This window comes from Leucoraja erinacea, chromosome 4 (assembly GCF_028641065.1).
Source record: "Leucoraja erinacea ecotype New England chromosome 4, Leri_hhj_1, whole genome shotgun sequence".
Taxonomy (NCBI): domain Eukaryota; kingdom Metazoa; phylum Chordata; class Chondrichthyes; order Rajiformes; family Rajidae; genus Leucoraja; species Leucoraja erinaceus.
In genome coordinates, this window is record NC_073380.1 from 24,316,002 (window position 1) to 24,341,475 (window position 25,474).

The 25,474-nt window shown below is 41.3% G+C and overlaps 1 protein-coding gene across 8 annotated transcripts in view; it reads right to left on the reverse strand.

Moving 5' to 3' along the window:
* Positions 1-25,474, reverse strand: part of adgrb1a (adhesion G protein-coupled receptor B1a) — a 549,195-nt gene that overhangs the window by 21,389 nt on the left and 502,332 nt on the right. For 5 of the 8 annotated variants that reach the window (XM_055633875.1, XM_055633874.1, XM_055633869.1 and 2 more), the window contains 4 exons: positions 21,683-21,722; positions 20,691-20,774; positions 19,085-19,728; positions 11,517-11,588 (listed from right to left, as the gene is read on the reverse strand). In XM_055633875.1, coding sequence (XP_055489850.1) covers positions 11,517-11,588; positions 19,085-19,728; positions 20,691-20,774; positions 21,683-21,722 — 840 coding nt within the window. The remainder of the gene's footprint in view (positions 1-11,516; positions 11,589-19,084; positions 19,729-20,690; positions 20,775-21,682; positions 21,723-25,474) is intronic. The other 3 variants (XM_055633873.1, XM_055633876.1, XM_055633871.1) reach the window with 2 other exon arrangements.

A 25,474-nucleotide genomic window follows, 5' to 3' on the forward strand; every position in this document is an offset into this window, starting at 1 on the left:
ATTTTTCACTTAACATCACTAATTCCTAACATTAACTTTTAATTTCAAAGTCAGTTATTTTGCAAAAAAAGATGCAAAAAACGCGGAGATTTTTTACTGTATTAATTGACCAGCTTAGATCGGACCAAAACATCAAAAAAAATGTGTGTGTGTGTGTGTGTGTAGTGGGAGAGGGGAGGTGGGGAGGAGAGGGGAAATTGAGAGGAGAGGGGCTTAGAGGGGGGGGGGTGGTGTAGTGTAGGGAGGGGGGGGTTTAGAGGGGTGGTTGTTAGTGTGTGTGTGACGTGGCAGGCTGCTCCCCTGAATTCCATAGAGCTGCCCACAGTTTTCGTGCATGAGACGCACACGCTTCATTTCCAGAGCATTCTGAACGCGTGACGCACGGTTTGCATTTCGCTCTCTGTCTCTCCCCCTCTCTCTCTCTCTCTCTCCCATCTCTCTCTCTCTCTCTCTCTCCCACTCTCTCTCTCCCCCCCTCTCTCTTTCTCCCCCCCTCTCTCTTTCTCCCCCTCTCTCTCTCCATCTTTTTTGACTCTCCCCCCATCCCCCCACAGCCCTCCCCCACCCTCCCTCCCCTAAACCCCCTTCCCCCTCCATCCCCTCTCCCCCCCCTCCCTCCCCCTCCCTGCCCCCCCCCCTCTTCCCCCCCCCTCCCCTTCCCTCCCCTCAGCCCCCCCTCTCTCCCTCCTCCACTCTCTCTGTCCTCCCATCTCTCTCACCCCCCTCCTCCCCCACCCTCCCCCCCCCCCCTCAGCCCCCCCCCCCCCCTCAGTCTCTTGCCCTTCTGTCGCTGCCCCTTTCTCTCTCTGTCTCTCCCAATTCTCTCTCTGCCCTCACTCTCTACCCCCCCCCCTTCCCTCTCTAGACGAACCTGCGAGTTGGGGGCTATGCATCAGTGGATAGGGCGGTTATGAGATAAAAGGAGCAAATTAATAATATTAATATAATATCAAGGGGGGTAGTTAGCTTATGTGCGGGGGGGGGTAGTTAGTGTTGTGTGATGCCGCATGCCCCCCCCCCCCCCCCGCAACCACACTTTGGGGGAACAGACCCAACGGGACTGCACTTGGTCTAGTATATTACTAAAACTCTCAACTTGACCACTTCCGGTCTGGATTGCAGTTAAAGGATAGTTAATCTATCCCCCATAGCGTTACGATTTTTCGCCACCTTACTCACCATTCTCCTCTGCTGCAAGTCAAAAAAGTTTTTTTCCGATCAGTGAAACAGTACAAAAGTTATGAAGGTTTTGAAGGTTCCCCCTCCCCCACACTGAAGAAGGGTCTCGACCCGAAACGTCACCTATTCCTTCTCTCCATAGATGCTGCCTCACCCGTTGAGTTTCTCCAGCATTTTTTGTCTACTTTGTCTACCTTCGTCTGTTCCAGCATCTGCAGAACTTTCTTAGATCATGGAGAGAGCTGTCTCCATAACTTGGCCACAAAAAGGATGTGCTTTACATTAGAATCATGGGGGGAGAATATACTTTCATGCAGTGATGACATTAGTTGTCATTCTCAGCTTCTCTTTCGGAATATGTTTCTGGTTTCACCAGAACTGCTCCCACATGAATATGTTCCCATGTCTGGTTGAATCTAACAGAAATGCAAATCTCCCACCAACACTTGGAATACAGCATTTAGGTGTTCCACCAATTATGCTTTTTCTTCAGGATTCTGGGCATTGGAGTGACAAAAACCTCTGTCGCAAGGAGTTAGATGTGGACTCATTCATAATTCATGTTTTTTCAAAAGCAGATTCTTCGATTCGTCACTGTTCATGTGGGGTGCCACAGTATAATGGTCATGTTATTGACCTAATGATAAAAAATATCCTGCTCTAATAAACCAGGGATATGTTCAAATCTCACCATATAATTTGAGGAACTTACATTCAATCAATCAAGACATTTGAGGCACAATATTAAAAAACAATATTTCTTTGACCATGTTAAATATTGCCATGAGATATCACCTGGTCACGAGGGAAGATATTCTACTGCCATTATATGCAACTCCAAATCCAAAGCAGCATGTTTTATAACTGACCTTATGAAATAGCCTCGCAGTCACCCATTCACTCCAAGGGCAGAGAGGACAGGGGCATGAATGATGGCCTTGCAATTGATGCCCATTTATTGCGAAGAAGAGTGACTGAGAAGTGATATTAAAGATGAATGTAAGACACTAAGTGGAATAGAAAATGTTACTATTTAAAATTAAACTCCAAGGGAAGCCTCGGTACCAAGCAGAGAAATGCACATTTAGAACTGATGACAGGAAACACTTCTCCAAAATACGTTAAAGTCTGAAACAGCCTTCGGAAAGAGGAACACAGGAAAAATCTTTGGAATCACTCAAAAGCCAGATAGATTCTTTGGCAGAAGTAAATGTTTAATGGAAAGTCAGCAACATGTGAGCTTAATGGATCAACAGCAGAAATTAGCTTATGTGTACCTACTCGAACATGTCTGTCACTTTGTCATCGTTGGAAGTAGCAAGAATGATTTTTGTTTTAAAAATCTACGAGAAGCCATAGGATATATTTTGTGCAACATATGCTTGTGTTAAAAACATTCAGGGCAAATGTTAGGCAAATATCAAGAAACAATGAACCATTAAATAAATGATTTGCCTTCAAATATGAAATTCACTATAAATTTTAGATTTGGACATTTTGATCTTTGAGTTCATATATATGTTGAAATCGATTTTCGGGATGAAAAAATAAATGGAATTTGGTTTCAGAATTCGGAATGCAATGAATGATATGAACACTTTGTGATCGCATCATATCTTTCCCTATTATTACAGCAAAGTATTAACCCACAAAAAGAACCTAGCATTTAGTTAAATTATTCGTAAATACAGCATTTTTGCCTCCAGCAAAACAGCAAAGTATGAGCAGCGTAACCACTGTTTGGGGTACTGATTTTGGATGATCAGCCATGATCATATTGAATGGCAATGCTGGCTCGAAGGGCCAAATGGCCTACTCCTGCACCAATTTTCTATGTTCTAACCTACCCGTCTTAAAATCTACAAAGTCTCCAGATCTAATGAGTTGGATCCTCAAAGCAATCACAGATTCATTTGAGGGAGCACTGGAAGTTTTGAAGATTCTTGCAAAGACTGGAGGGTGACAAAAGGGAAGATGGGAAAACCTTGGCCAGTTAGTATCATATGTGCCCTGGGTTTCCTCCCATGGTTCAAAAACGGGACTAAATTAGCACAGAATTACAATCACAATTGGGCTTCATGGAAGAACTTAATTGTTGAATTTTTAAATGAGATTCCAAATTATTATGATATTTAGAACTTGATTATGAGCAGCACTTTCAAAAGAAAACACTTTTCTATCAAAACTTCAGGCATGTGATATTAGTGCATTAGCATAAGAAAGATAGACACAGGGCAGAAGGATTAGAGGATGCCAATATGGTGTGCCTGTTTTTTATTTAAGTAAAGGATCAGGTGAAAAGTATAAGAGGAATTATACTGGTCTTAATTTTACATGCGTTTGCAATCTTCCTGCCAACACTGTTGTGTAGGGAAAGTTAGACTAAGTTGTCCCCATTGTGGACATTACTGAGGGCTTCACAATGGACCACAAGGTGTCCTTGGGCAAGGTGCGAGGCAGAAGGGCTGTTTACAAATCAACGCCTAGTGGTGCTCAGATGTGGTGGTCTTGGTGACATACAGCTCTCAGGATGTGGAATATCTAAACGTGAAGTGCCTTAAGTACTTACCAGGGCTCGAAATTAACGGTTGCCCGGTTGCCAATGACCATCTAAAGTCCCGCCGTGCAACCTAAAAGCCATGTCATTTTGCCCAGCTTGGCCCCCCTCTCTATCTCTCTCTCTTTCTGTCACTCTCCGTATCTGTCTGCCATCTGTGTCCAGGCTGCCGAGTCTCCGCTCTCCAGCCGCTCCTCATGACCGGCACGGCTGGCTGCCTTGCACATGCGCATCGCCACGGCCAGCACATCCTCGGCTGCCCTGCACATGCGCACTGCCACGGCCTGCACATCCTCCACCTGCACATGCGCACAACCACGGCCAGCACATCATCGGCCGCCCTGCACATGCGCACTGCCACGGCCGCTGGTCGGCACTGGGCACTTTCTCCCTCCCTTGCATTGTGGGAGATCTGGCCACCATTGCTGTCTGGTCACCGCCTCGCTGCGACCGCTGAAACCCAGAGCAGAATCACACCCTGGAGCTGGAGTAACTCCCTGGAGTAACTCTTGCTTCTTGGTTTCCTGGTCCTCCAAAAATATTCCAAATGGAATTTAAACTGGAGGTGGTGGAGGGTGGACTTAAGCAAAATAGGTTTCTTGGGAAATAAGAGCTACCTTAAATTTCCACCACTGGCTTCCAAACCAGGGCATCGGGGATGTCCTGATTCTTTAAGGAACAGGGGTTCCCCTCTTCCAACTATAGATGAGACTCTCACCAGGGTCTCTTCTATACCCTGTAACTCTGCTCTCACTCCCCATCCCCCCACTCGTAACAAGGGCAGAGTCCCCTTGTCTTCACCTTCCACCCTACCAGCCGTCACATACAACAGATAATCCTCCGACATTTTCGCCACCTCCAACAGGATCCCACCACTGGCCACATCTTCCCATCTCCTCCCCTTTCGGCTTTCTGCTGAGACCACTCCCTCCGTAACTCCCTGGTCAATTTGTCCCTTCCCACCAAAACCACCCCCTCTTCTGGCACTTTCCCTTGCAACTGCTACACTTGTCGCTTGACCTCCCCCCTTGACTCCCTCCAAGGACCCAAGCAGTCTTTCCAGGTGTGGCAGAGGTTCACCTGCATCTCCTCCAACCTCATCTATTGCATCCGCTGCTCTAGGTGTCAGTTGCTCTACATCGGTGAAACCAAGCATAGACTTGGCGACCGCATCGCACAACACCTCCGCTCAGTTCGCAATAACCAACCTGATCTCCCAGTGGCTCAGCACTTCAACTCCCCCTCCCATTCCGAATCCGACCTTTCTGTCCTGGGCCTCCTCCGTGGCCAGAGTGCGAACCACCGTAAATTGGAGGAGCAGCACCTCATATTTTGCTTGGGTAGTTTACCAGTATGAAAATTGACCTCCAATGTCAGGTAGTCCCTGCTTTCTCCTTCTTTCCCCTCCCTTTCCCAGCTCTCCCACAAGCCCACTGTCTCCGCCTCTTCCTTTCTTCTTCCCACCCCACCACCCCCACATCAGTTTGAAGAAGGGTCTCAACCTGAAATGTCGCCAATTTCCTTTGCTCCATAGATGCTGTCTCACCCGCTGTGTTTCACCAGCATTTTTGTCCCCCTTAAATTTAGTTGCGTCTGGTTGGGTAACAATGGTAGGGTGAAGACTATTCCATTCTTTAATTGTGCGGGGGAACTCCATGAAGCAGCCAGCATCTCTGGATAGAAGAAATTTGGTGATGTTTCGGGTAGAGACCATTCTTTAGACTCCATCTGGTTTTAGTGTTTTCAGTTTAATTTAATGATACAGCGCGGAAACGGACACTTCGGCCCACCGAGTCCACGCTGACCAACGATCACTAATGACCACCGATCACTAGATCACTAGTTCTACACTTAGTGACGCGAGTCATGTGCGTTTTATTCTCTCACGTTCCAGTTAGAACAATGAAATCCTTACTTGCAGCAGCACAACAGAATATGTAAACATAGTACTCTGTAAACAATGTTATAAACACGAAAACAAAAGTGTATATTTATATATGAATATATAACTGTATATTTATATGCGTGTGTGTGTGTGTATAATATATATATATATATACACACACACAATTTCCATCCGGGGATTAATAAAGTTCTATCGTATAATATTGTGTGTGCAGGAAGGAACTGCAGATGCTGGTTTAAACCGAAGATAAACATAAAAAGCTGGAGTAACTCAACAGATCAGACAGAATCTCTGGACAAAAGGAAAATCTTATGTTTTGGGTTGGGTCTGAAAAGGTTTCCTGCATACCTTTGGAATTTGGAAGGAAACAAGAGCACCCAGAGAAAACCCATGCGATCAAAGGGAAAAGGAGCAAACTCCATATAGACAGCATGCATATTCAGGATCAATTCCGGGTCTCTGGCACTTTTAGGTGGCAACTTTATGGCCAATGTACTGCCCCGTAGTCTTGAACTGAATTAAAACATACTGTAGCTGTAAAGGGGGACATAGCGTGACTTAGAAATTTAAGACTGAAAATGGATAGTTTTTTTTAGTAACCAAAGTTATCAAAGTATAATTTTTTGTGTGTTGGAAAACAAAATATAGTGGCACAGCTGGTAGACCTGCTGCCTCACACACCAGAGATCTGTGTTTGATCCTGTCCTCGGACACTGTCTGTGTTGAATTTGCACATTCTGCCTGCAAGTGTGTTGGTTTCGTCCAACATCCCAAAGACACATTAACTTTGTAGGTTAACTTGTCTCTGTAAAATTGCCCCTAATGTGTAGGGTGTGGGTGAGGAAAGTGGGACAACAGAACTTGTGTAAATGGGTGGTGTACAAAAAAGCTGGAGAAAATCAGCGGGAGAGACAGCATCTATGGAGCGAAGGAATAGGTGATGTTTCGGGTCAAGACCCTTCTTCAGACTGATATTGGGGGGGGGGGGAAGAAAAGAAGAGGTGGAGACAGTGGGCTGTGGAATAACTGGGAATGGGAGGGGATGGAGGGAGAAAGCAAGGACTAACTGAAATTAGAGAAGCCAATGTACAGACCGCTGGGGTGTAAACTACCCAAGCAAAACATGAGGTGCTGTTCCTCCAATTTGCGGTGGGCCTCACTCTGGCCATGGTGGAGGCCCAGGACAGAATGGTCGGATTCAGAATGGTAGGGGGAAGTTGAAGTGCTGAGCCACCCGGAGATCAGATTGGTTATTGCAAAGTGAGTGGAGATGTTGTGCGAAATGATCGCCAAGCTTGCGCTTGGTCTCACCGAGGATGATCATATGCTGAATAATCCAACCACATTTTGTTTTGGAAGTGGAAAGAAATAATAGAAATTGCATTCATTGCAACAGGTAAAAAGAGTTGAGATACTGTATTGTAATGTTGCTGCATGTCATTGTGGTATATATCATGTATTGATTGGTGAATATGTTTAGTTTATGACTTTATTTGAAGCAGAAATAATACGTGAATGCTTCATTGAGCATATTTCCGACTGGTAACTACACACTTCGTCCGAGCACATTATCGCATGCGTCATGCAAGCCTCCTTAAATGACCACCTAAACTGTAATTTGGCAACCTAAAAAGCTGCCTAGGTTTCCCGGCTGGCATCAGCGAAAAAAGTTGTGAGAGCCCTGCTTATCTGTTGCAGAATGCACTTCAGGTATCCTGACTGGATTACTGTACACAGCTACCAGTAGCCTTGCAACAGAGTAGCCTGAAGTTTTGTTCCTCAGAGCCAGGAGCTTTATCAGGCCAACCTAAATATCAAAATACAAACTACATGTCTTCTATCCTATCAGAAGCCCAAACACCATTTGGAATTCTGAAGGAAATTCTTCAGTCTGAGGGTGGTGAATCTATGGAATTCATGGCCACAAACAGCAGTGGATGCCAAGTCAATGCATAATTTTAAGGCACAGATTTTGACAAGTACATATGTCAAGGATGATGGGCGAAGGCAGGAGAATGTGGTTGAAAGGGATGGTAGATCAGCCATGATACAAAGCGGAAACAGATTCAGGAGAGAATTATAAGAGGAACCAAATCTGGTCCCCTTCATGCCGAGCAGTGATCCTTGGAACACTAACAGTATCCTACACACACTAGGGACAATTTTACCAAGCCCATTAACCGACAAACTTGTACGTCTTTGGAGTGTGGGGGGGGGGACCAGAGGGCCCGGAGAAAACCCACTCAAGTAATGGGGAGAATGTACAAACTCCGAACAGGCAGCACCCGTAGTCAGGATCAAACCCAGGTCTCTGGCACTGTAAGGCAGCAAATCAACCCCTGCGCTATCATGCCACCCATATCTGGTACAAAAAGCCATACTGTGCTAGTCAGATGCGATTAGTGGACTGATCCAGAAAAGTCACTGAAGAAGGGTCCTGCGCTGAAACGTCATCTATCTATTTTCTCCAGAGATGCTGCCAGACCTGTTGTGTTACTCCAGCAATTTGTGTCTATCATTGGTCCATGTCCAAGGGTTTAGCAGCCAACTGAAATGAGTATACCACTGCTGTCACAGAGTTCATCAGCAAAAAATGTACAGGACATTGTGCCAAATAAGTCAATCTGGCATTTCTCCAATCGCTAACCATGGATGAACCAAAAAATACATTCCCTAGTGCAGATTAAGTCTGAAATTCTCAACTTTCCAAAGTGGGGTCAGGAAAAGGCACAGTAGACATATTTATGATTGTGTCACAGTGGTCAAGGGTGCCTGGGCTTCTGATGGGACTGGACACACGCAGTTGGTATTTTGGAAGCAAATTCTTGAGGTTGACCTGTTGAAGTCCCCAGCTACGAGGAACATAGTCTAGACCTGTACAGGAAATGCATATACAACGTTTGCAAAGCTATCAGTTGCTCCAAGAAAGAGTTGCAGACCTAGTTGGAGTCCCAGTCTAACCACAAAGACACTCGTCAATTGTCACACAGCTTGTATGCTATAACAGGCCACAAAGCGAATTTGGGCAGAATTGCTCCTTGCTGATGAGCTCAATATTTGGTTGAATAGAAGATCAACAGTATGATGTCACCCACCCCGACTGCCTCTGATGTACTTGTACCCAGCTGTCATCATCATAGACATTGGATCAGATTTCTTGAGAGTGAACCTACAGAAAATAACTGGCCCAGATGGAGTGCCCAGACATGTTCTCAGGACCCGTGGGGACCATTTACGCTCTCAGGTCTCCAAACTGAGATCCCCACCTGCTTTGGAAAACCACCAAAGAAAAACACAGTAGCATGCCTTAGTGACTGCTCTGACATTCACCATCATGAAATGCTTCATAAGGCTAGTCACGGCACACTTCAATTTCAGACAGCCTTGATCAACTGAAATTCCCCTTCTGCTGCAAAAGATCCACAGCAGGCACCATGTCCCTGGCCTGCACTCATACCTGAATAACAAAAATGCCTTCATTGGATGCCCATTTATTGACTATAGCTACATCTTCAACTCTATAATTTCATCAAATTCATCTCCAAAATCCTGGACCTATGACTCAGTACTCCCGTCTGCAACTGGATCTTCTGATTTTCTGTCCCATAGACTGAAATTGATAATGAACGATAGGGTACAGGAAGGAGATAGAGAACTTAGTAGCATGGTGTCAAGACAACAACCTCTCCATCAATGTCAGAAAAAATAAGGGGCTAGTCATTTACTTCAGGAAGCAGGATAGAGGTATGCCCCAGATTTAATCAATGGTTACTGTGATGATGATCAAAACCTTCAGGCTCCCAGATTCAGATTCAGATTCACATTTATTGTCACATGTACCAATTAAGGTACAGTGATATATGAGTTATTATGCAGCCATAGAATTAAAATAACACAACACAATTAAAAAGAACGATAGAACTTTACGCAAACATCACAGTGATCACTGTGATAGAAGGCAATAAAGTTCAATCAGTCTTCCTCCAAAAGGATTGTAACATCAACAATAATTTGTCCAAACCCATCTATATAACTAAAAGCCTCATCTTGACCACTTCCTGTCTGCGCTGTATATTGATTTTAGAAAGTATCGCTACCATATATTGCTATGATTTGGCCATCTTACTCACAGTCCTCCTCCGCTGAGGCAGCCCTGAGGATTTTTCCAATCGATGAACAATAAAAAAGTTATGAATGTTTTAAAACTCTTGAGATCAGCTGATTGGTCCTCTCGCCCATCAATCACCATGATGAAGGTAACGCCCCTTCCGGGGTGGGGGGGGGGGGGGGCAGGCCTATAAAACCCAGGATGCCTGGACATGAGTTAGTCACTCCGAAAGATTGCGAGGGAGAGGTCACAACTGTGATTCTGCTGTGAGTCTACTGAACTGTGAGTCTATCCTTTATGTGCTGTATGTGATTATGTGCTTTAAGTGGTTAACCCTTTATGTGCATGCAATAAATGATTTGTTAGCCAGCAATGTGCTTGCAATGAATGATGATTTGTTAACCCTTAATGTGCTTTCAATAAATGATTTGTTAGCCAGCAATTTTATGAAATAAGTTGTTCGGCCTGCCCAGTGCTTGAAATTGAAATGGAATGGAAATGAAATGAGTTGTTTGGCCTGCCCTGTGCTTTTGTTTTTGCTTTGCCTTTGCTTTGCTTGAGCTCACCTGAAATGAAAGCAAATGGATTGTATTGTTAGCTGGCCCTGCCTGCCCTGTGCTTTTGCTTTGCTTGACCTCACCTGAAATGAAAGCAAATGGATTGTATTGTTGGCTGGACTTGAAATGGATTGACTTGACATGAAATGGATTGTTGGCCCTGCACTCACTGTGCTTGACTTGACCCACAACACCCATGCTAGTACTCCAGAACCCCCCCCCCCCGGCCATGCATATTGAAATTGGTGGAGGTGGAATATTGCATTGGGGGACCAGCCCTCCTGTGTGAACCTGGGACCCAACGGGTCCCACTTAGTCTAGTTAACACTATGGCTAAGAAAGCATTTGTACACTTGTACTTCCTAGAAGACAAATAAATTCAGCACATCTCCAAAGAGAAAATTTCGTCCATCTCAACATTGCAAAGACCATTAAATGATATGGAACAGTTGGTGAGGTTTTGAAGTCAAGAAGTAATGCTTCAAAAATCTACAAATATTGCTTGCAGAGTTATTAACAAATAAAACTTGAGTACAGTTTGGTTGAAGTAAATAATTTGCCTTATAAGAAGTTGATTGATAAAGTCCAATACCTGAAGAGTCTTTAAAGAATTAACCAACTTTACAAAACATAGGCTTGGAACTAGAGGGTAAAATGTATTAAAGGTCATAAACCCTGGCTAGCAGGCAATAACTTGTATAGTTTCAAGAGAAGTGTTCTTTGTCTCTTAACATTCTCAATATTCATAGATGAGTTGCAAGAAAAACTACGGGAATATAACATTTACAAAGCTACAGTATATAGATCATTATCAGAATGATTTGTAGCCTTCAAGACATTTGAATTAATTAAGTGAATGAATAAGGGATGAAACATAATTTTTAATTCAGTAACGGAATATGAAATTATACACACGTATGGGTCAACACACACAGAGTGGGGGGTACTGTTGTCACAGGACTTGCAAAACTCACGATTAAACACCACATTTAAGGGTAATTTTCTTAATTCTGCTCCCAGTATGAAATTTTGCCTGCTGGGAATGTGCGTCAACCACTGACATACTCCACAGTATTCTGCCCATCATATCAATTTTAGTGGGTGGAAATTCATAACTTCACAATGTGATCTTTCAGCAAAATCAAACCAGGAGCACAAGGTCATAAAATCAGCCCTTTAGACTTCCATGTACATTTTCCATTATCCTACCTTCAATGGTACACTGACACATTGGAGAGAGTTCAGGGAGGAGCGACTAGGATTATTCTGGGATTTAGGGCTCTATAGATTAAAAAAAAGACACCAAGATCTGAACTTACTTTTGCTGAATAACAGTCGATTAAGGGACATACAGACAGAAACAGATTATTCAAGTTAGATTTCAATTATGAAACTGGGGGACACAAATACAAAATTAGCCAGCTCGACCACAGTTGTGGGGATTCAAAGGTTTTCTCTGAGGCACATTTATTGTATATTTATTTGTTGTGTTATTATGTTGATGTGCCTGAGAAGTTACAGCAAGTAAACATTCCATTGTTCTGTTCCTGGTGCATATGGCTATTAAAGACTCTGGGCTTTCTCTCTCTTAGTTGAGTAAGACACAATCAACAGTAAAATAAAATCTGCAGGTTCTAGAGAGGAAATACACAAATTTGGCTTTCTGGATTCTCTGCTGTTAGAAATTAAGACTCCAAAATAACAATTTAAATTCTTATGTTGAACATTAGAAACCCTATAAAAAAGACTCAAAGTGCTGGATTAATTTAGCGGGACAGGCAGGATCTCTGGAGAACGACCCAAAATGTCCCCTACCTGTGTTCTCCAGAGATGCTGCCTGTTGCGCTATGTTACTCCAGCATTATGTGTCATATTTTGTAAACCAGCTTCTGCAGTTCCTTGTACTCACAACAGAAAGGCTAACATTGATTTCTATTTTTAAATAGATGCATAGGAAAATGGAGACTTAACAAAATAGTTCTCTTGCACGTTGCAGTTTCCAACAGTGAAAAGTCTCGTGCAAAGCAAAAGTTATCCAAATTCACTTCTTATAGTTGTACTGCCTATGTAATTTCCTGGAAAAAGCACTGCCAATATTGCTCTAACTATATATTCCAATTGTGACAAAGCCCAAGCCTGCAGCAAGACCTTCAAAAATGTTATATAAAAATGGTGCTTTTTACTTCTTACTTATTTTAAAGATAAGATGGCTTTAAAAACAATGCATTTCATCTGCTAAAAAAATTACACCTTGGGCTGCACATCATATAAGTTTGCAAAATTTGTATTTGTGTCCTTTATCTCAATTACATAAAACATATTTCTCAATAATTATTTTGGTTAACTTCTTATTCATACTAATCCTTGTGTGAAAATACAGAAAATAAGTTTCCAGGAAATTTAATTGCACCGGCAATGTAACCAATTGTTCCACTGCTTGTTCGACAAGCACATTTTTCATCAAGGGAAAGAATGAAAACCGTGCACCCTTGGTTCTTAGTTTCTCGATAGACTCTGAGCACTGGAGTCATTTGAAGTATTCCAAGTTCTACCATGATAAAATATCACTATTCCAGCTACTACAATGTCTGCAAAGGCCAGAGTAAATACTGCACTTTTGGTAATAATAATCAAAGCTTCACCCACAATTTTTAAAAGCAGCATCCTTGATGTGTTTTTTTCTGGATTTTTCTATTAATCTTCCAGCAAGGTTAAGGTGAGAGATTAGATAACTGTCATGAAAACCCAGCCCTGGGCTATTTTGTTCAGTGTGATTGAACACTTCTGGTGATTGCAGTCTTTACTAAAATTGGGAGGTTCTGCTGGTTCCTGTTAACATTGAACTCCTGTGGAAATTTAGCACCTGTAAATATAAGATAAACTAACTACTCTCTTTAGACACCATTAACAAGCAATGTATTCTCTCTCCCATGTTTCTTTCAAAGTAATGAAACCACCTCCATGTCAAATATATGGAAACATTTGTCCTTCAAGTGATTTAGATATTTTACTATTTCTAACAATGACAGTTTACTCAGTACTGTAACTACACATTAATATGGAAAAGGAAACAATATTGAATATCAAATATTTTTAATTGTTATAAAAATTCAATCACCTATATACTTATCTGTGATGCTCAAATATTCCATCTTAATTTATTTAATATTCAAAAACTGGATCCCAGAGACAAACAAGGGAGAACAATGTTACATCGATTTTACATAGGCATCAGTATACACATGGATTAAGTGTGTCCAGTATCCAGTGGTCAGCATTCACCAGTTTGGCTGTATGACCTGTTTCCATGCTGTATGATTCTATAACTCCAATCCTCCATTATTTTATTTGATATTCTGAAGCACTACTCTGCCCCTTTTACTCGCAAAAAAATATATTTCTGAGTTAAAATGGAAAATACTGGAAACAATTAGCAGATCAGGCATTAATGGAGAAACATTTACTTTGATGACCTTTCATCACAACCTAAACAAAATGTCATCAAATTGAATCTTTTATGTTTCTTTCCAGACTGAAGCTGAAGAGTATTTCCAGCATGCATGGTCTTATTTCAAATGTTCAGCATCTCAGTACTTTTAGATTTTCTGTACCATTTTAGTTCAATTTATAATGCGAACAGCAACTTGGCGTAGGCTTTATCTTAATTGTGGCCACAACTTGTGTTCTTAACCATTATGTTCTAGACTGACTCAGTACCTCAGCATTGCCCAGAAATACAATGTATGGATGCAACATTAGAAAAAGTAGTTTCTCATGCTGATCAGAGTTTCAGAGTAAGTGAAGGCATAGCGACACATCTGGAGACTGCAAGCTGTGCCTTGTACAGTTACAAATTTAGGGCCATAAAAATATCAATGAGGAAGTTTGAAAATGGAAAAATACATTAATGTGAAACATTTAAAAATGGAGGTCAAGCACCTAGGATGGGACCAATATTAAAAAATATATTGTTAAAATTGAAAACTTCCTCTTGATGTCTCAGATCACTATTCTATCTTTAAACTGGGACAAAGTTAGAACAGAGGATACCAAGATTCCAATAACGTGCTGTCAGTGAATTACAACACAAACGAGAAGAGACTACTGGAGGAATTCAGCAGGTTGAGCAGCATCTGTGGAGGGGAAGTTACTGTCAACGTTTTGGGCGAAGAGGGGAAAGGGGAGATCTTCTCTTAGCAATCAGCCAGATGAAGGTTTGTTACAGATATGAGCATCAACAAGTGTTTATAGGATCTTTTTTTGATGCAACCTTTTGCCAGTTTCCAGAGGACATGTTTGTTTCCCATTCATGGGTCTGCTGTAAAACTATATCAAGCAGGCTTTCGATGTTGGTGAGGAATCTGAAATGATTGCAACCACCCATTATAATTTTCAGCTATTTGTTGCTGATTTTACTGGCAAGAAATAGGCAGCCTACTGCTGAAAATCATCCTCTACAGAACCTTGCATTACATCTTCTGAAAACATGATCTTGAAAATATGCCATGGATAGTAATTTATACTTGGTTAACCTGTTTTACTAAAAATTCTTCTCTCAGCAGGTCTTAAATTTAAGAGCACCAACATTTCAGGACATTTCCCTTCACTGCATTTTAGAGGAAGTATTAAACGCCTTAAAATTAATAGGTTAACCCCTGTTAATATATGAGGGACATATGAGGAGGAGGTTGTTCATTCACACTGCTGAAGGTATGGATGGTGGAGAAATCACAGAATTGATGTACATCCTGCCACGGCCAATTACAGTGAGTGAGAGGAAAATTGTGTGTTCAGTATAATCACATTTGCTCTCAGAAATCAAGATGCATTTTGAAGAGGCTACAAGAGGGAGGAGGATTATGAATATTTCAACAGCTTGAAGCTGATGTTGCACATTCTATTTTAGTATAATTCTCCCAGCATAATCTGTACACTGAGGGAAAGAAAAATGAGTGGATTATTTTGCTGTTGTGGATAATTGATAGTCGAAAATGGCTAACAGTGAAATATGATACTTTTTCTTTACTCTTCAGAGAAACAGTGTAGAAACAGGCCCTTCAGCCCACCGAGTCCTAACCGACTAGTAATCACACCGTACGCTAGCAATGACCTACACATTAGGGCCAATTTACAATCACAGAAGCCTACACGTTTTTGGGATGTGGGAGGGAACCGGAGGCCCTAGAGAAAAACCACGAGGTCACAGTGAGAATGTACAAACTCCGTAGAGACAGCACCTATTGTCAGGATCAAACCTGGTTCTCTGACGTTGTAAGGTGGCACTTCTTGAGATGATTGGCAAAATAAGGAGGAGAAACATTAGAGTGAGGAAAAGACTGATACCACAGCAGATTTATGGTAGATCTGGGTTATACAAACAAATTTCTGTTCTTGATGGCTATTTTGCTTCACTCAAATTATTGCTTTTTCTTCCTAGCAGGCAACACCCAGCACCTCCCTCACATCACTCACCCACACCCACCCACCATAACCATCTGTTGCAATCCCCTTAACGTTGGTGAGCCAAGTGAACAGATTGTCAATGCTGAATGTTTTTATTTGGCACTTCTCGAGAACACGCCAGGAGAGTGAAAGCTTAGTCTGGGGTGACTCGCATTCTTCCTTCCTGCAAAGAATCAGAGTTTTTCTCTCACAAATATAAGACAGAAAGGAGAATGTTGGGAAGTTATGAAGGCAAACGTGTCCTTTTGCATTTATTCAAAGTGATGGGTGACACTTGCTTGGATTTTATATATGTCATGTAGGTATGTTACAAAACCTACCTGAATCGTGTCTGAGAATCTGCCCCACCCCGTGTGCGCGATTTTGGCGCTGTTTAGAGGGGGCGGGTTTAAAACGCGATTTTTACTAGGCTGTTGCAATCGAAAATGTTCAGCCTAGTAAATCATTAACAAAAAATCGCTGAAAGACCCCGTCGCAAAAGGTATTATTAGTTTTTATGGCCTTGTATAATAGTTATAGTAGTTTAAAAATCACTCTCTAAACCCGCGACCTCTCGCAGCCCCAGGGTTTTATAAAGCAAACAATTAAAGGTATGTACCTTATTTTTACATTAAAAGGGGCTTGTTAAGAACCTTGCATATAAAGTTTTCTATAGGGAGTAGCTAATTTTGGGCTCTTTATATCCCGCAGTATTTTTCTGGGCATTTGAGGGCACAAATCCAGCGCAATGTGAACGTTCTAAACCAGCGCGTTCACAGGAACTCACTAGAAAGACGATTTAAAATTGACTTTAATTTACAGCAATTGAACACTAAATTCCTTCCATTTGGCCTATAAATTAATGTAAATGAGATTCAAATCATGTTTTATTGTGAATTATTTATGAATATTATTTGGACACGGGCTATTTAAAAACGTTAATCATTTATTAAGAAATGGATAGATGTTTAGATCTAGTAATTGAAGTTTGAAATTTGCTACACTTGGGTAACTAACTAATTATATGTTTTAATTTCAGGTCATCCAAGTTAGATTATTTTATGTTTGTTTCAGAATGGTTCAATCTACGATAACTGAAAATTTCATTCAGTTCTCTTAATTTTTAAGAAGGTTATGGCCTTTTGACTGTCCATGATCACAGCTTTTTTGTTATGTCCATAGAAAATCAATAGGGAACAAGATGCTAATTTCCGAGTATGAAAATGGCCATAACTTTTTAAATACTTGAGATATGAAAGTGAATTAGGTGTCAAATTAAACTTATTTTTATGCTTTATCTGATGGGATAAATTGCAGACTTGATTTTTTAAATCTCAAAATTTTGTAACATTGCTATGTCATGCAGTATTTTCAGCAAATGGCAGTACATTTTGATAATGTATGAATTGGGTGGAAACTTTTAACTGGATGGCTTTGCCAGATATCTTTTACAGTTGCCCTTTTTGACATCCTCGTTGAAGAAGCCTTTCTGTGTTTGAGTAATAGAATTAATGGACAGTGGGCATTGCAGCCATGGTGTAAAGGTGAAGTGGGAAGGACATGTCCAGGATAGTTGGCAAGGTACACAATGTTGGTCTGGTTTGAAGAGTGTTGATCTGGTGATGATTTTTGGAAACTTGTAGCGAGTAGTGCTCCATTATGGTTCTAACTAGCGACCTATGCATAGTGGAAGACATTTGTGAAGACAGAAAACACCATCTATCCTTTTCCTTCACAGATGCTGCCTGACTCGCTGAGTTACTCCAACACTTTGTATCTATCTTTGGTATAAACCAGCACCTGCAGTTCTTTGTTTTTGCAACCACAGAATACCCAATGTCTGATCTACTCTTGTAGTCAAAGTGTCTATGTGGCTGGTCCAGATAAGTTTATTTATCTCTTGCGTATTTATTGTAGAGCATATGGTTACTTGAATGAATGAAAAACAGTGGTAGTTAAATTCTTGGCTTTTAGAGATGCTCAAAGGATGTATAGTGGTGCGATGAGCAGTGCCGTTGCTTTACAATCATTGTACTTCAGTGTTGTTGTGTGGAGTCTGCACGTTCTCTCGGTGACCGTGTGGGCTTTCCGAGATGCTCTAATTTCCTCCCATATCTCAAGGACGTGCTGGTTGGTAGACATATTGACTAAATCATGCTGATGATAGAATTAGGATATACCTGATGGGCATGTGAAAGGGAATAAGTCGCAAGGAGACAGCTAAGGGAATGGGATCAATAGCATTCCTCTGGTAGGCAGCGTACACTCATTGGAACAAATAAACTCCTTGCGTATCACAAGTAAAAAATGAGAAATGTCGTGGCAGATCTACTCGTTATGAACATTAATTGTGGCTCTGATGCGCCAATTATTGTAAGTTAGTGTCACTGAGTTTAGTTTAGTTTTGTTTAGAGACAGCGCGGAAACAGGCCCTACGGCCAGCGAATCCACGCCAATCAACAATCACTCATATACTACACTAGTTCTATCCCATACTCTTGAGACAATTTACAGAAGCCAATTAAGCTACAAACATACATGTCTTTGGAATGTGTGAGGAAACAGGAGCATCCAGAGAAAACACACGTAGTCACAGGGAGAACGTGCAAACTCATTATAGACAGCACCTGTAGTCAAAATCAAACCCAGATCTCGTGTGCTTTAAGGCAGTAACTCTACCGCTATGCCACCCATAAGTACTCCATAGTCTATACATCCGTATGTAGAAAGTGCCAGACACTATGTTAAGAACACGAATGAACTATACACATGTATGCTCAATATCCTTAATGGAACAGCATCAGAAAATATTTAATGGAAAACATATTGGTAATCTGAAATAATAAAATGGTGCTGCATTTGCATCACACTTTTTACCCAGATACCTTCTACATATTAAACTTTGTGCTCTCTCTGACAAAAACCTGATGCCAAATGTTCCCATTTGTATGTATATCTGCCCACTCTGCAATAGAGCTCAGGAGGAAGCAAGAACACAATGAGCAAACACAGTTTATAGTCATAGTCTGGTCCAACCCCGAGTGCTGTGCACATCTTGCTATTCAAGGTCACAGACTTTTTAACATCTCGACAGCTGTAAACAGAACTTGAACATTAATACTACATCTTAACACTGCCATGCATGAAACGCGGAAGCTACTGTAATATTTAACATGGACAAAATCACCAAATTTCAATAAAATTCAAGACAGAGGTCTGACATAGGTACTTCAATTGTCATTATTCCTTTGGGTGCTTCTGCCAATTATACACACAAAAGTTAAAACAATGTCTAAAAGTGGCTAAGTGAAAGACATTCTATTTTATTTCCTTACCTCCAATGAACTTGTTGATAGTGTAGAAACTGTCTCACTTTTGGACACCATCCCAGAGTTCCCTGAATCACCTGCATCGCACAGGTTATTGGGAGATTGGGCTTCATGTGCAGCACTCTGTGTCTGATGGCCAGGAGAAGCCCTTTCATTGCAAGAAATATTGATGCGATCCATTGGGGAGTTTTTTGCACAAAACCCACTGTCTGCATTGAGATGAATAAGTCTAGTCTGGGGCAACTGACTAATGCTAATATTATATTTGCTATCGTCTTTTGGTTTAGCCCTCAAAGTTGAGGTATTGGTGGGCAGAATAACATAGTTAGCATCTATCACTGGTTCCTGTGCTCGTGCTAGTTCTGAGTCTAATTGCTTGAAAATTTCTCCGTCACATATATATATTGATTTTGGCTGTTCACTTTTATTGATTTTCAAGGTGCGATCGCTAAACTCATTCATGTTTAATGATCCTGGATAGTTCATTGATCCCTGGAGATGCATTTTCGATACGTTTGCTGGAAGACTTGAGAAGCCAGATAACTTCTGATGGTTGAACTTCATTTTCATTTCCTCATCATGGACCATCGAGCGTTTCAACGTTCCTGTGAGTGTTCCTGTTCTGACCGCATTGATGTCCTTATTTAAAACTGTAACATTGAAAATAACAAGTGGTTTATATTTCTTCAATGGAATTGGCAAATGCTGCAAATCATTCAACACATCTTTCTGGCTGGGTCTGTTTCTGCTTAATGGCTAGCAACATGTGGCAAAGTGCTACATGAACAGGAAACCACCAACAGGACCACCAGATGTTCACAGCTGTTTTACTGAACCTCGTAAAGGGCTCTATTTACATAAATATGATTGCATTCTATGGTTTTACTGGATGAGTGGATTTGTTAATTTGTGCATAAAGCAATAATATTATAGCAATGAAGATATTCACACCAAGGAATAATTCCATTGCTATAAATTAACAAAAAGATCATCAAACTATATATTTAAGGATAATTATTTTATATACAACATAAAGTCGATTTGGCCTTGTTCTGTTTAATGATTTGTCATGACTCTCTCATTCTCAATTGTTTTAAGTGAATCTAGTAATTTACATACATCTTAAATTGAAAGAAACAATATGTGCAAATTAGTCTATTAGTACATGAATGGTGTATCTTTCTACAGCAGCTATTTTTAATCCTGCAATCACAAAATGGCATGGATTTTGCATCATACTTTTCACCCAGAATATCCTCCGTGTTGATAAAAATTGTACTATATCCCTTCCAATTAGCATTTAGTGCTTTTGAGATTATCTGCTTTTTTTTAAAAAGTTTTCTTTTCTTCTACAATTCAAGAGAAAACATTCTCTGAATTCTGATTTTTGTTTTGTTTAATTAAGTTTAATATGTAAATGTTCTCAACTCAATTTTTGTGACGATCCTACTATACAAGTCAACACTTAAATGGCAATTTCTCACAGAGGGTGGGTGTTATTAACACATTTTATGTTAGTATTGTTAGGGATGGTCTACTGTGACTGGGATTCAAGGCAATCTGTTGGTGCAGAGGGAGCTTTATTCAGAATCTAGCCCATGCTATTCCTAACCTGGGAGTGCTTGATCCTGACACTGTTTTCTCAAAGTAGAAAAGTGATCCACTCCCCAGCGCTGACATCCTTCACCTTGATAAACTAAAAAGAATATGAATTTAAAGAAAGAATAACTAAAACTGTGTCTCAAGTAGTGTTGCAATACAATCCATCAGCAGCCACACTCAGCTCACCTCGAGGAACGAGAAAAACAACTCAAGTGCGCAGTTTATAAAAACATTCCACAAGAACAGCCAGCTGTATGCTTAATTACAGCTGTTTCAGAGACAACTTATCAGATAATTGATAATCACTCTTCAGAGGATCTTGGAAATTAATTATTTACCATAGCAAACAAAAATACATCACACAATGTTACTTTCAATGATTTATTAGCTATATGTGCAAGCTTGATCAGCACTCCAAGTGGAGTGTCAACATGGACCATGAGCTTTTAACAAGTCCTCCAGATCAACATCTGATTGTAATATAGCAACAAAGATGAAGTGGGTGAGTTTTCTCTGAGTATTTCATGCTAATCATTGAAATATCACTGGAAACTCTTTAAAATGGGTAAACATTTTCAATTCTGCTGAATCAAGGAAATCTCAAAGAAAACTTAACCCCAAATCATCAGATTAACAATAATAGTTATTAAAATAGGGGAAAAAGATCACAACAAATATGCATCCCATTCAACATCAGCAGTAACACTTAAAGAACACTTGAGTTGAGCCATTGATTACCAAAGAAGGGAAAGGAAGGAAACATCAATTGCATCTCCTGATAGCATCCACAAACCACATACTTATAGTGTGCAAGGGCATCACTGGGGAATATGGTGGGGTTCAGGGGACCAATGCCACCAATGGCCACACAGCTTGGGGATAATCATTATTGTGTGCCCCTCGCATAAACGTGGGTTACTGTGTCAAAGCAGTAGATGGTTCCTGCAGAATAATTCCACAGTAAGAATTGGAAACGAAAATAAGAATTATTATATCACTTACCTGATCTACATGCCATATCTACATCCTTTTCAAAGTCAGTCTATAAAAGTTAGGAAAAATACTTTAGAAGGGATAACAAATATTGTTCCTGAATGTCTTTTCCTGACATTTCATGTCCTTTCTTGTTATAGCAATAAACGTGACATTGACTGCAATCTGCACCAATTTGGGTGGAAGTATGCTGAATTACTCTTCAGTCTCACCAGAGTATTGGAATCGATGCTCCTCAATACCTAAAATATGATTTGCTGAGTGCACACACCACTGGGAAGATTCAGCTGTGAGATACATTGGAGCAGATCACACAGAATACTTTGCAAGACAAGTCACTATTTGAAAACCTCATTGAAAAGGAACTTGACAACGAGACATGGTTTTAGTCACTGGACAATTGGAAACAGCGTCATTTGAGTATACTGACCTTTGTGCCCAATTCTCCGATCCTCCCTGTAGCCACACAGGGCATTGTTCTTTCCTGTTGTATCGGATTTAGTGGATCCCACAAAATATGACTCGTATTTCACTTGATCCCACAAAATATGACTCGTACATCTCTGGAGCCCACAAATATATGACTCGTACATCTCTGGAGCCCACAAATATATGACTCGTACATCTCTGGAGCCCACAAATATATGACTCGTACATCTCTGGAGCCCACAAATATATGACTCATATCTGCTGGGTCTATTCAGTTCCATCATTCGCTGAACATTCACCAGAGTGCAACCTGATGTTTTCCACCGATTCTAATTTAAAATATCTGTCAGGGGCTTATACGTGTTTAATAACTCGCATTTCCATGTTTAAAAAGTGTTTTAAACAGATGGGCAATTTTCACTGGTTCCAAAAGCAGTTAACCTGTTAATAAAATAACAGAACAGTATAGCACAGGAACAGGCCCTTCGACTCACAATGTCCATGCTGAACATGGTTAATATTATCTCCTCCACATGCCTGTGACCCATATTCCAAAACTCTCCCAACATCCATGTTCTTATCTAAAAGTGTTGTTAATGCCCCTATCATATCCGCCACCAACATCTGGCAGTGAGCTCCAGGCATCCACCATTTTCAGTGTAAAAAAACACACACTGCACGTTTCCTTTAAACTCATCTTAAAGCTGTGCTCTCTAGTCTTTGCCAATTCCACCCTAAACAAAGGTTCTAGCTGTCTACGCCTCTCATAATTTTATATACTTCTATTTGCTCCCAGCCGCCAACACTCCAAAGAAAACAATCCAAGTTTTCCCAACCTTTTCTTATAGTTAATACTCAATAATTTTGGTAACATTCTGATAAACATCTTCTGCGTCTTCTCCAAATCCTCCCTATAATTGGAAATGTAATTGCACTGCACGCAATACTTCAAAGGCGACACTATGATGATTTCAGATGTACATGTTTCCAATTCAATAGACTAGTTCCAGGAGCGGCAGATTTGGCATAAGAAGAAAGCTTAGGTTGAGAATTTCTATTCTTTCAGGATGAGGAGAAATTTGATTCAAAGTTAAGCACAGCAAGGAAACCAGAGGATGCTTCCCCCTGGCTGAGGGTTCCAGAACAAGGGATCAGAATCTCAAAGAAAGTGAGGAGTCTTTAGAATTGTCGCTTGGGGGCACTGCGAGTCAGCTGCCCCGCCAGCAGCGTGTTCGTTATTTCGACTTTTCTTGTTTTTTTTAGTATGTCCAAATGTTTGTTTGAGTGTCTCTCGGTGTGTGTTATGTGGGGATGGTGGGGGGGAAATGGGGGAAACCGTTTTTCAGTCACTTCCTCGACGGAGAGGCAACTTTTTCCACGTCGCTTCTTCGCCTCCCTTGCGGCCTAACAGCTTGGATTGGAGCGGCCTTTCCCAGAGTCGGGCTCAGAGCTTCAGCAGCGTGAACATTTCCATCGTGGAGCAGGGTGCTCCCTTACTGGGGGTCGCCAGAAAGGAGTGCTCCGATCGCTGGCCTGGTGACGTTGGCATCATGGTGTTGTGGTCTGCGGATCTTCTAGCCACGGGCGTGGCATAGACTTACCATCCGGAGCCTGGGATCCCTTGAAGAGCTCCAACCGCCGGCTTGCGGCCTGTACCATCCTGAAGCCGCGGTCTCTGGTAAGAAAGTTGCCGATTCGGGCACCAAGCCGCAGAGTGTGTTCGACCGTCCCGACGTCGGAGTTTCGATCATCCTGACGAGAGGGTCTGTACATCCGCCGTCTGTGGTGGCGACTACGGAGGGCTCAAGTCCCCGGCCACGGGTGAACAAAGGAGAAGGACTAACTGAACTTTATTGCCTTCCACCACAGTGAAGAATGCTGTGGTGGTAGTTTATGTTAAATTCTATTGTGTATTGTGTGTTCTCTTTTCAAATTCATTTCACTGTACCTTAGTTGGTTCATGTGCCAAATAAATTTGAACCTTGAACCTTGAATTCCTTACCCTGAAGTACTGCGGAAGCACAGTCATTGATATAATTAAAAACTATGATCAATAGATTTTGGTACAATGGAATAGGGAGATATAACAGGAAAATGGTATTTATGTAGAAAATCAGCCATGATCTAGTTGAATTGTGAAAGAGACTCGAGGGGATGAATGGTCTACACTCATTCAAATATCTTACGGTATTATGTCTGAAATTGGAGTAGTGACTGCATTTCTAAACTAGCTTATTGGTTGTTACTTATGCATGAGTGTGTGCTTTGAACTACCTAACACCTGGTCCATAGAAACATAGAAAATAGGTGCAGGAGTAGGCCATTCGGCCCTTTGAGCCTGCACCGCCATTCAATATGATCATGGCTGATCATCCAACTCAGTAACTTGTACCTGCTTTCTCTCCACATGATCTTTCTTTCAAGATTCTTAAAGGGATGGATCATGAGACGTTGGCTCAGATTGGTTCCCTTCGGATCAAGTGCAAAAGGAACTGAAGGGTGCTGGTATTGTTCTTATCCTAAATCTGGCAATCCTACTATGTTAAACAAAGTAAGCCGAGGTTGTAAAATTCCCTATTTAATTATGAGCTTTTCTGCCTCTCAGTTTCAGCGTGGCGGCATGCACCACATATTGTTCAGCTGCACATCTCTATTCATTTTTGACTCACTGCATGAGATCATTATGTTCAAGTCACCAGTTTGCACCCCACTCCACCCTCTCTTCCCTGTGCCCCACCTGGACTCACACCCACCCCACCACTCCCCATCCCCTTTTATCTACATACTTTCCTCTGGCTTCACAATTCGCAACTCTTCTATCCTTATCTCACACCATTTGTCTTTTTGTCTCTCGCCTTTGTCCAACCATCCAACACCTGTATCGCTCTATCACTTACCAGGATTTGTCTTGCCCCTTCTCACTTCCAGCTTTCTCCTCTCCCCTCTCCCCCCCCCCCCCCCCCCCCCCCATTCAGTTTAAAGAGAGATTCCAACCTGAAATGTCAACTATCCATGTTCTCCAGAGATTATGCCTGACCCGCTGAGTTACTCCAGCACTCTGTCTTTTTTTGTAAACTTGCATCTGTAATTCCTTGTTTCTCCACAAGATTAGCAGTCCAGCTATCTGGAGACATGAGTTCAAACTCCCATGAAATCTGAATTTCAGTCAATTAAATAAAATTTTCAAAAAAATTAACAACAAAGGTGGAATTAAGATACAGGATCCCTGCATAAACCTCTTGCATTCACAAGTAAATGGATAAGTGACTCTAAACCGACAACTGAGAGATTGAGTCGTTACCCTTCGAGTTGATAAACCACTTAGTTGGCAGGTCAAAGATTCTACCTTTACCAGTGACATCAATAGCCCAT